The sequence below is a fragment of the Mangifera indica genome, chromosome 1, assembly GCF_011075055.1.
Source record: "Mangifera indica cultivar Alphonso chromosome 1, CATAS_Mindica_2.1, whole genome shotgun sequence".
Taxonomy (NCBI): Eukaryota; Viridiplantae; Streptophyta; class Magnoliopsida; order Sapindales; family Anacardiaceae; genus Mangifera; species Mangifera indica.
In genome coordinates this window covers 21539276-21551272 of record NC_058137.1, presented here as the reverse complement: position 1 = coordinate 21551272, position 11997 = coordinate 21539276, and the positions used below count along the sequence as shown (strand labels likewise).

At 31.7% G+C, this 11997-nt stretch overlaps 1 protein-coding gene across 1 annotated transcript; it reads right to left on the bottom strand.

Moving 5' to 3' along the window:
- Positions 1–1792: 1792 nt before the first annotated feature.
- LOC123224021 (nudix hydrolase 27, chloroplastic-like) lies at positions 1793–5346 on the bottom strand. The gene is made up of 6 exons (XM_044647502.1): positions 4572–5346; positions 4428–4481; positions 3249–3341; positions 3018–3112; positions 2292–2406; positions 1793–2180 (listed from the first exon to the last, which is right to left on the bottom strand). Exons 1-6 carry the CDS (start codon positions 4791–4793, stop codon positions 2073–2075), a joined length of 687 nt encoding a protein of 228 aa, XP_044503437.1. The 5' UTR covers positions 4794–5346; the 3' UTR covers positions 1793–2072.
- Between the last annotated feature and the right edge of the window lie 6651 nt (positions 5347–11997).

The following is an 11997-nucleotide window of genomic DNA, read 5'->3' as shown; positions in this document are numbered from 1 at the left end:
GATTTAAGGGACACTGATTTGTGGGTTTTACATGTCTTGAGTGTGTGTGTATCTATATAAAAAAAAAATATATATATATATATATATAGAGAGAGAGAGAGAGAGAGAGAGAGAGAGAGAGAGAGAGAGAGAGAGATTACATTATTAAAGTTAAGTGTTTAATTCAAAAGTGCAGTGTTATTATTATAGTAGAGTTGGACAACATTAACTGATTAGGTATCTTACATTTATGTAATAAAAAAGCACAAAGTTGAATACGTTGGAGCTTATTATTACGTATTTATTTTTAATAAATAATTTAGATATAAAGATAATATATTATTATATGATTAAATAATAATAAAATAAAATAAAATAATATCAAATGCATTATTTGTATACTTAAATTATATAAAAAAAAAAGGTCAAAGAACTCATTCCCACCAAAAGATTAGTATTTTCGCAAGTTCTCACCTATTAATTTTAAAAAACTCATACATCTATCAATCTTTTAATTTTTGTAATTATTGTTTGAAGTAAAATTGTCATTTAGCAAAAAAATTTAAAAAACTAAAAATTTATCACATTTTCTGTCAAGGCTTAACAATTTAATAATTTCCCTCTCATCCCTCATTCAAGGTTTGAAAAGTGACAAATTCCTCCATAAGGTTTACAACTCCTCCTTTTTGGCGACATCTCCTTTTCTATCGTTAATGTTCTTCCTCTTAGTCGACTTATCTCTTTCTCTCAATCTCTTCACCGCCCTCCTTGGTTGTCTATACTTCCAACGAAGACAAAATTGTTTTTTTGGTAAAAACTTGAGAAAACGCTACTCTTTGGTGGAAAGAAGTCCTTTGACCTATAAAAAAAATTATGTGTACATAATAGTGGTCTTAAATATTTCAGTCTTGGTTCCCTTAGGCAGGTGATATAAATTTTCTTAGATAATATGTGATATAGATAAAAATATTCTGATTTAATTTAAACCATTTAAAATTGTTCAAAAATTAAATTAAACAAATTAAAAAACATACACTAAATATATAATATAGTTTAATGTATTAATAGACTCACATTGATTTAACAGAGAAATGAACAAAATGAATGGGCTTGGCCCAGGAAGCAAATCAGTGAAGGACTTTCGAGATAGTCATGCCAAGTTTTATACCAAGTTATAAATGTTCAAATTTTGCTAACTATATGTAAAATCAATCATTTCACTATTAATTACAACTCAGATTGCAGAATTTTTACACATACAAACCATAGGAAGATTTTTTGCCTTGAAACAAAACAGTGATCCATTGTGTCAAGGAAAATAAAAATGGCAACAAAAGTGTCAAGGAGCGCTTTCTAGTGGATTTATCAACTATAACTGATTTTTTCAACACATCTATAAGGTCCAGAGACACTAAAGGAGAGCCAACACTCAAATTCCCATTCAATACAAGACCTTTTCAAATTAATTCTCTCAGTACAAACACTCAGATTCAATCAAGAGCTATAACTGGGTGAGTCATTGACCAGTATAGAACTATGTGATCTTCACAATGGTTGAGACACCATAAATGATAGAGAAAACATTGAATAATTTGAACGGCATCTTCAACCTTTCCACTGGTGAATCTTGAATGCAAACTCAAAACAAAAATTATAGGCACATTACATATGCTTGCAGGGTGGGCCTTTTTCATTCAGATTGTGCAAAATGGAATACCAGGTTTTGATCATCTATATTTAACACAAGAGAAACAAAAAATAAACCAGAAAAGTGTCAATCACATCTTTGTCTTTGCACAGGTAACACCTTCGATCACAGAAGAATCTTAATTTATAAAGATTGAAATAAAGTTTAAACATTCATTTCATTCTTTATACTCATACCAGAGCAATTCCCCTTCCAATTCCCTGTCCAACTATCAAAAAATAAGGTAAAAGCAAACAAATCAAATAGATAAATAGAGATACTCAAATTCAGAACTTGGTCGCCACCCAATTGATACATCACTTCTCATATCCACAGGATCAACTTTAGATGAATAAACTCGTTTTAGGAAGGGCAGCAGGTATCTTTGTTGTAAAAAAATCTGTAATCACCTCATATTGATACCAGAACATTTTCCTTCATCTGAATCCACCAAAAAGTAAGGACTAAATACCTTCAGAACTTGCTCATAGACTGGCCTCTTGAAATCCACAGCCTGCTCAAGAAAAGGTTTTAACAAATTAGGCAGGAATAATACAGAGCCTCCAAAGATATGGAAGTCATCAAAAACTAAAAAAAGAATGATTGTGCAGTAAGGTCTATGTACAAGTTCTAAAACTTGTTCGGGGAACATCCACGACCACTCCTTAAACTCTGGTTTTTCAGAACCGTCCCCCAAAAGATTGATCTCTTCCTCCTTTCCCGTGAACTTAAAAAGAAACCTGTTTCTCCGATAATAACAAACAAAATCAAATGGGTTATCAACATCAATCAGATTTTGTATAAGAGTGCAGGCTAAGAGATTTGGCTTTATAGATAATCGAATCATGTCACAGCTGTTAAAATGAAGATGCTGTCCCTATTTAACCATCAAGCGGTGAGTATGAACTATATGTCACATAGAAATATGTTTCCAGTAAAAAGAAAAGGAAAAAGAAAAATGTGACAAGGAAAGCATCTTCATACTTGAGGTCCATGCATCAAGTATAATTGAAAATTACACCTAAAAGGGGTAAAGTTTAACTGCAAGCAATAATATGATTATAAGAGGAGCAAAGAGAACAAAAGGCAAAAACAAATTACACAAAGGAGAAACAAAAGCAAATTGGACTCAATCAAGATACATGTCTACAGATGCTCAAGCTTGATAACCACCCAGCAATACACAGAATATAAGGCAGCTGGCAAGAAGCAATTAAATTGGGGAAATCAATGCAAAATTAAAAAGTAAAGATAGCATTAATTAATAACACTCTTGCAGTAAATGCAACTAGTTCTACCAAACTTCAATTATAACACATTTTACCATTACTGGGAGAGAAGGTTTCCTTACCACTTCTGTGCTTGACCTTTATAATTTGTTCCCCAGCGACGATTAAGTCTAGCTTTGACTTCAAGTGGAAAATCATAAGTGAGCCAATATGGAGTCTACATAAAAAAGGATATATCAGTTCAGTTGGAAATGTTGTAGGAAGGTGTCATTTCAACATTTGAAATTGAGATATGATGCAAGACTCCTAGAATAGAGGTTAAACACTCAATAAAATGAATTATCTAAACACACCTCTGCAAGAAATTCCGTCGAAGTAACACCAGTTTCTTCTCTCAATTCTCTTATGGCTGCAATTCTCAGATCCTCCCCTTCATCAGCACCACCCTGTACAAAAAGACTGATTAAAATTCATAGACATAAATCTTTGTAAATAATGCCATCCACATCTCAGCAGAAGAAAATAATTGAAAACATAAGCACTCTATTTTAGCGCATATCCCCTAAGCCATGCAAATGACTCTGAAGCATTACCAAAGCCCACGCCAGAGACTGTAATACCACTCTTTAAGGTAAAAACACAAAGTCTATATGCAAAATTTCATCAAAATACCAAAGTTGCCTCAATGTAACCCAAAATATCAATGCTCGATAGTTCTATCCTGCACGTGATAGCAACATTTGGTTATATCCATAACAGACGAATACAGATAGGTCAAAGTAGAAATATAAATAAATTTGATTTTCCAATGTAATAGGAACTAATGACCACTCTACAATTAGTTTTAATGAAGATTTGTACATCTTGTTGCACAATTGATATCTCTATTCCTTTGGAAATGTATTCTAATCTTTCCACAATATTGCTTCAACACATCCCCATATATGACTTCACATTACATCCAAATTTAGTCAAAAACATAAAGTCACTTGAAACTCTATTAGGCTTCTCAAGGTCCATTTTTAGCTTGATAAACATTTCTAAAATGAAAATAAGAATTTGAATTACTTCATTATAATTCTATAAGGCATTTCATAGCATAATCGGAAATTTGTTTCCAAAAATCAAATGCCATGAAATTTTCAATTTTCTTCAGAATAATTTAGGACAATATTTTTTATTAACTGAAAAAATAAATAATAAAAGCCACAAATGCCCCACAAAATTAACCAAAAACCCATTTCCAATATAAGTTAATTAAGAACATAAATCCGTTTCATCATCTGAAAAACAGAAAAAAGAAGAAGAAAAGATAGTAATATCATACAATCCCACAATTCATCTGGTAATCATCAAGGCTTCATGAACTCTGTCACTTGTTTCTGCCTCCCAACAAAAACCCCATGAACAATTTGTAATTTACCAGAACAAATGTATCTTATCCTTCCAAAATTGAAGCCACAATGATGCTAAACAATATTAAATGATTCAGTTTCATCTTTAAATTAAAGAAACAAATGAAACAAATCTACCTGAGGCATTTGCCATGTGTCCGGTATATGAATCCTCGAGGCTGCAAAAATTTTCTACATAAGAAAAGAATTAACCAATCACGAACAGCCACAGATCATTCGCAAAATTAGATAAGAGTTACAGAGAAGAGAGAGTCACCAGACCTTATTCGAAGAGTCAACGAGACAAATCCCGACGTTTCTTCTATACCCATCGGGAGGCGATTCCATCTTTAATCCCCTTAAACGACAATTTATCCCCAATCTTACGGGGTTACAAAAGTTATAAATTGACAGCTGCAAAGTCAGTGGCACACTCGAAAATTTATCCAACTTTCCACCACAAAACGGGGAATGTGCACTCACTCCCACTCTACACACAGCCATTTAACGCGTCGTCGTTTTGTTTGTTTTCGGTTATTTTGTTTTTCTTGGGCTCCAAGTTTTAGTCACGATCTCATCTAATCTTTCCGTTCTCTGTATTCCGAAAATGCCCTCACCGTATTTTGTTAATTACCTCGCTCCAGTTTTATATAACCCCTCTTCCAGCATCGTTTCCCTTGTTCCTCAGTTCGCACAAACCCAGCGACAAAAGAAAGTTAAATTTAATTATAATATTCTCAAAATGGAGGCCATTTTTTCGGTGATTTTCTTCGACGGCGAGTGTGAAACCAACATAGGACACGTCGTCGTTTATCCGTCGCTTGATTATAAGACTCTGCAGTCGTTACTCAGTCACAGGATTGGTATTTCTCCGAGCCAGTTTTCTGTTCATCTTGCGGATGCGAAGACGTCTCGGAAGATTCCGATCACCGGAAGGGCGAATTTTTCAGCGATTTGTCGTGAGACTGACTGCTTCTTTCTCGTTTCGCTGAGACGATCACAGGATTCTCGTTCTCGGCGGCAGAGGCGGCAACAGCCAGAGAAGCAGCCTGCAGCTAATGTTATGTTACTAAAAAGGAATAGTGACGTTAGGGCTGTTAATAATAATAATGTTAACAAAAACAACAATTGGAATGGATTAAACGGCGACGTTTTGGTTTGTGAGGAGTGCTTGAGAGCAAAGGAGACTGGCAGAGATTTTGGATTTCACGGGTGTGTTTATGATGCTGTGACCTACGGGTTCAGGTCACCTGCTGGCCCCATTGCCCGACCCGTTAAGAAGTCGGTTCAGGGAAGGAAACCGGTCAATTTTCAGTTGAATGTTCATTAGTAAAAAGGACGAGACATGGAGCGATATAGACGAATGATACGACAGTGTATTGGGTTGCGAGATTTTCAGGGAAATTATTAGGCACATTACAAAGGGTTGCTTATAATTTTGGTATCTAGATTTCGAAAGAAGTTTTAGTTGTTGGTTTCCTTTGGGAAATGCAACCATTTGAACCGTATTGATGCAAACACAATTCCTCTTATAATTGTTCCTTAGCATTTTCTATCACGTTTAAGGAAAATCAAACCTGTAGTGTAAATTTGGGAAAGCCATTCATGACACAGTATATCATGACCCATTTATAAAAAGAATTAAACCATATGGATTAAATCATGTATTATATTATATATTGAAACTCTAATTTTTTATTTCATGTATTATGTATTGTATTAATATACCTTTTTAAAATAAAATAATAAAAATTTTAAAAATTAAATTAAACATTTTTTTGTTATGTTTTTTATTTTGTTGTCCACTTCAATTTAATATTACTAATATTCCTAACACATAAATGAAACATTAAAATTATCTTATCAAATTGTTATTAGCTTAGTCAAGAAAACAATATTGATTAAGAATTATGTTATATATAAGTCAAACTTAAGTCAAAGGGTATTTGAGTTCAGCCCAATTAGTATTCACCTCTAATTGCATGCTCAATTTAGTTCAAAAGGTGTATTGGTTCGTATGATTAATTTTATCAGTACAAATCAATATGTATTGTATCGTATGATACACACACACCATATCATATCAATTTTTTATACATTTAAGATATGTATATTTTTTTATCTGTATTATATTGTATCGTACAATACATATCACTTATCATACGATACTAATAGCTATGGGTTAAACGGACTAGATTGTATTATGTCAATCAATTCATAAAATAGGTCATTGTCGCGGTTGAATATTTTTAACACAATTTTTATTCTCTTTATGTTCAAAATGAGTGTTTTATGACATATACATTTTTTTTCTTTTTTACACAAACACGTTCTATTTACATAAATTGTCAACTCTAATTATTTACTTGATGTTAAAAGTTTAGACATGTGCATAATTTTATAAATTGGGTAATTGTTGGTTTCGTCTAAGATGAAGCATTAAAGGTGAGCAAATTACTCTTTTAGAATAAAAACTATTAGGTTTTTGAGTTTCGATTCTTGTTACTATTTAGAACTGACCTACTTTGGATGATAGATTTCAATTCTAATTTTTGTGGAATCAATCAGTTCCAATTTTGCTTTTCAAAAAATAAAAATTGATCCAAATTGAATTTAGAACCATACAAAAGGTATTGGGTCAAATATTCAATTCAATACTTTTTTAGACCTTTATAATAAAATGAGTGTATTTTGTTATGCATTTAATTTTGAATATTCAATTGTTATCAAAACTATACATTCTGTGAATAATGCAAAGATTTTAAAACTATATATTTTATTGCATATACTCATTTTGTAGTCATAAATCCCAACAGTGAGTATCCAAGAATATAGTTTCATATATGGATATGAGGTTTGTATTCGCATTTTGGAAGAGTATTCATAGATCCTTGGGCATAGGTTTATCTTTCAGTATAGCTTATCATCCCCTAAACACACGGTAAAATGAAGAGGACCACTTAAGTGATAAAAGATATGTTGAAAGTCTTTTTATATGGATCATAAGGTTAGTTGGATAAAGATAATCCATTTGATTGAATTCACATACAATAATAGTTATCATGTGATTATTAAGATAATGTCTTATGAGGTGTCTTATGGAAAAAGTGTCGATCACCTCTTCATTATAATAATATGAGAGAAAGACTTATTGACACATTCATTAGTTCCAAAGATGATTTAAATGATTGAAGATGTAAGATTGATTCAATAGAGAATGAAGTAGGCACAAGATAGACAAAAAATGCTACATAGACCAAAAAAGAAAGGAGTTATTGAAATACCAAAAAAAAACAAACTTAGTTATGGGAAACTTAAGGGAGCTATGTGGAATTTTTTTATAAGTATGGGCTTAAATGAAATTTTTCAGATATTAATAAAGCCATTGGGCTTTGTTTTCTTTTATTCTTCAACGGAAGAACTAGAAGCGCCGACGAGAGAAAGAGAAAAAGAAAAAGAGAGAAGAGAATAAGAAAAGAAAGAAAGAAAAAGAAAAAGAAGAAAAGAAGGGAAAAGGAGAAGGAAGGGAAAAATAAATTGATAAGAAAAGGTGTTGGGATATTCAATTTTTATTTAAATAATTTTAATGTTTGATTTCATTGTTCAATTTAGAGATTTCCAAAATTCTAACCATGTTGTTTCAAATTGGTTTGAATAGGTGAAGAAGAAGCAAGAGATTTCAACACTGGCATAGAGACTACCCAAATCAGTGAGTAAGAGTAAAACTTCTTCTATAGTCTTTTGTGAAATTTACATTTATAGTCTTATGAAATTTTATAGTATTTATTGTGAATCCTTGAAAATGGTGGCATAGATTTTTGGTGGAAATCTCTCATAAAACAGAAGGGAAGTAATAGTTTTCTTTATGTATGTTATGGATTTAGGTTATAGGTGGCTATAGAGTAAAAGTTATATTATTATTTGGATTCAGAATGCTTAGTTAAGTTATGTTGTATGTGTAACTGATGACTACAGTGACTTTAAAATTCAGTTGGTAACCAAGTGAAATTCTATAAATTGATTAAATTGATGTTTTGTGTTGTGGTTGAGTTGAAAGTGTTTAGTTAAGCCTTATGTGTGATTGACATTTGCTTATGGTGGTTGTGGCGCTTGCCGATGATTATTGTCCTAAAAGTTCATAATATCAGGTCATTTTATTATATATATGATGATAAGATTGGTTATTATTTATTATACAATAAGTGCTCTACCAGTGCAATATTTATGTCAGGTACGACAGATTTAGGTGTTCTGCCTATGCGATATTTATGTCAGGTACGACAGATTTTAGTGTTCTGTTTGTGTTATATTTATGTCATGTACAACAGATTTTAGTGTTTTGTTTGTGCTTTATTTCATACCAAATATGATAGATTTAAGTGTTCTGCCTGTGAGAGATTATACCGAGTATGACAGTTGTTTTCCTCTTGCTCTACCTATATGGGGGTGCCTTGGGTATGGCAAATTTTTCTTAATATGATAATTTCCTAATAGATGTATATTGATTGTTACATTTTAACAATTATTGAGCTAAACATGGAAATTTGTGACTGATTGACATGTCCATATGAGATAAGTTAATGTTGTCAAATTTACTTGTAGTCACAATTTGTGTGATGTTATTGTGTTATGAACATTTCAAGTTGATGTACATGATGAGCATGTGGTCTCAAGCATAATTAGCATTGTTTGGATTAAGTATAGTATGTCATAGTTGAATTGCCTATTCTTCCTTTTAAACTAAACATTGTATGCGGCTAATATTACAATATGTTGTTATTCTTGACATGCATTTAATATTCTCATGGATTTAAATTGCCCACTCATTGAGTCTTTTAGCTCACCCTTATAAATATTTCCCTCCAGGACATCCTCAAGATCATGTTGGATAGTGTTTTGTTAGATTGTGCCACGATGTAGCATCCTGAGTAGGTGTCCTCATTACACACATCCATGTAGATTTTTTTTTTTTGAGAAACCTATGAAATGTTGAAAGGTCAGAGACCTAATTAAACTATTCTCATGATTTTTTGAAAATGAATGAAGATGTAATTTTTTTTGTTATGTAGATGATACGATCGGAGGCCTGATTAAAGTTTTATGTTATGATATTGAATTCAAATTAGGATGTATTTTGTCATGAAATCATGTAACGGTCGAAGGCCTGTAAAAGATATTAAATTGAGTGTTGTTATATAATATAGAAAATTCAAACAGAAATACAGGATGCATTCCGCCCTTCTAAACCTATAACGGTGTTTTTAGGGGTTATGGGATTAACGGTTCAGATGGGTCCTATCAGTTGTAGTTCCAAGTGGGTGACAAAGTGTTTGTAAAAGTGGCTCAGACAAACATGTGATGAAATTCAAGACAAAAAAAAAAAAAAATTGGCTCTAAGATACATTGGTCCTTTTAAGGTATTAGAAAGGATTAGTAAGGTAGCATACATGCTTACGTTGCCAACGAGCATTGATTGTAGCCATAACATGTTCAATGTTTTTTAGCTTCATAAGCATGCAAGTGACCTTTTTCACATGTTGAGGACAAAGGATGTGGATTTGACATATAATTTGTCTTATGAGGAACAACTTGTAAAGTTAATGTTAAAAAGATACCATTAGTTATTATCCCCTGGAGGAACCATAAAGGTGAAAAAATTGCTTAAGAAATAGAGCAAGACATGAAGGATCACTCTCCTAAACTATTTAGATGAAATTCTAATGAGAGGTGAGGAAATGTAATACCCTCAAGTGCCTAGCAAGGTTGTTTATATCAATTTTCATTAATTATGATTTGATGTTGATGTGAGATTTGTGAAATTGTGATTAAGTTAAAAGTATTTAAGAAATAAAGGGTGTATGGTCATTTTAGAGGAATGATCGCTTGTTCAACTGGTGTCTAATGGATAGATAAATCAGATAATGTTATATCATAATTAAATTAAGTGGTGGACGAGTGTTCTAATAAGGCGAGTGTTGTTCTGACAACTATCTGATTAAAATTCTATATAAGAAATCACTTCGTGCACAAATGGGCATTTTTCCATCATGCACGAAGAGCCTTTAAATCTTTTATGTTCCAAAAAGAAATCAAGTTAAAAGAGTAATCCGACATCAAATTCTTTAGCAAGGAATCCAAGTAAGGGTAATTCATGTTATTGGAATATTAGTGTTGAATTGATGCATACATTATGTTGTTTATGAGTAACAAATAATTTTGCCTTGTAATATCATCTATTTGATTGACAAATATCAAAATTGGATGTATGTTCAGTAGTAAGAACTAAAGTATGTAATGATCATGAATATGCATATGTTAATGTTAGATGATTGTAAGATTTATGGATGTGAATGATATAATGTTGAATGAATATGACAATCTAAGTCTTGTATGCATTATGCTTGTCAATCCTTTCATTCTTGTGATGGTTGAATTAGCATATGGATTTATGACGAAACTCCAATATTCCATTAGTATAGATATTATAGAATAACCGTTTCAAAGATAGACAATATCATTAATAAAATTTTAGGGTTTATGAAATTGTAATGGAAAGCCCATCCTAGGGATAGGTACGATTGTTCTTGTCTTGTAAACTAGGTTGAGATGTACTCTTGTATTGAAGAATAATATAATCGTTCATATAGAAAGATGAAAATAACCCTTGGTAAATGAACAGTTGAAAGTGATTAAGTGAACATTCAAAATAACCAATGGCGAACACTTGTTTTCAAAGTTGTGAACAGTCTTTTTTAGCTAAGTGTATAAATGGTCGTTCTACAATAGAGAACATGCCTTCCAAAAGTTTTACCACAAGGTTCAAGGGTTTTTAAAGGTATGTAATAGTACCAAGACATGACTAACATTATTTATTAGATAAGATATGAGTCATAAGCATGTACATGATTGGTGAAAGCGGTAAGTGAGCATAAGATGAGTTTAATAATTGGCTTGAAGATGATTTCACATTTTTTAAGAAAACACATCACAATTTTTTCTGCATAAGACCAATTAAAAGTTTTTGCATGTTTTCTAAGTTTTTAAGGTGTTAAGCTATATGAAACCTAATGATCATATAGTACATGTTTGAGACCAACTTTTCTTATAGTGCATATGTGGGCTTAGTGTTTCTATAGTATATGTGTGAGACTGATTGATCCCGTATTATATGAGTAGGACTCAATCCCATAAATTTTAAAAGTTTTATAACACCTACAAAAACATATTTTCTCATAAAGATTCTAAAGAATATGTGTTCTAAAAAGATTGTTCAACTATAAAATAGTTTATACTTGCAATAGAGCATGCCTAAAGAGAGGTCTTACGCAGTTTAGTATATGCACTTACAATAAATGTTATGAAAGTCCTATGCATATTCACAGTAAAGGTGTTAGGTTAAGTTCAACATGTATGAAACTCATGTGGGCATGGTATCAAATCCCTCCCCCAACTTAATTCGATTGACATAATTAAGTACAGTTAAAAAAAAATGTTTTTTAAGAAAATGATTACACCAAAGTTTTTAAATGATGATTTACATGCATTGCATTACAATGTTATCCAAGTATTAGGTTCATAAGTGTACCCTATATGACGAAACAATAAAACTATGTGTACCTACTTTGGATACACAAATGTGTACACATTTATATGTGTTATCATGTGATTGTATGATTTTGAATTAAAAATAAAACAATAACCAATCATA

Excerpts from the sequence above, each read along its gene's own strand:
- LOC123224021 (XM_044647502.1), bottom strand. The coding sequence starts at position 4,793 with ATGGCTGTGTGTAGAGTGGGAGTGAGTGCACATTCCCCGTTTTGTGGT. Across the intron at positions 3,342-4,427 it reads ACACATGGCAAATGCCTCAG|GGTGGTGCTGATGAAGGGGA; the intron begins GTAGATTTGTTT and ends CTTTTTGTACAG. Across the intron at positions 2,181-2,291 it reads CCGAACAAGTTTTAGAACTT|GCTGTGGATTTCAAGAGGCC; the intron begins GTACATAGACCT and ends TTTCTTGAGCAG.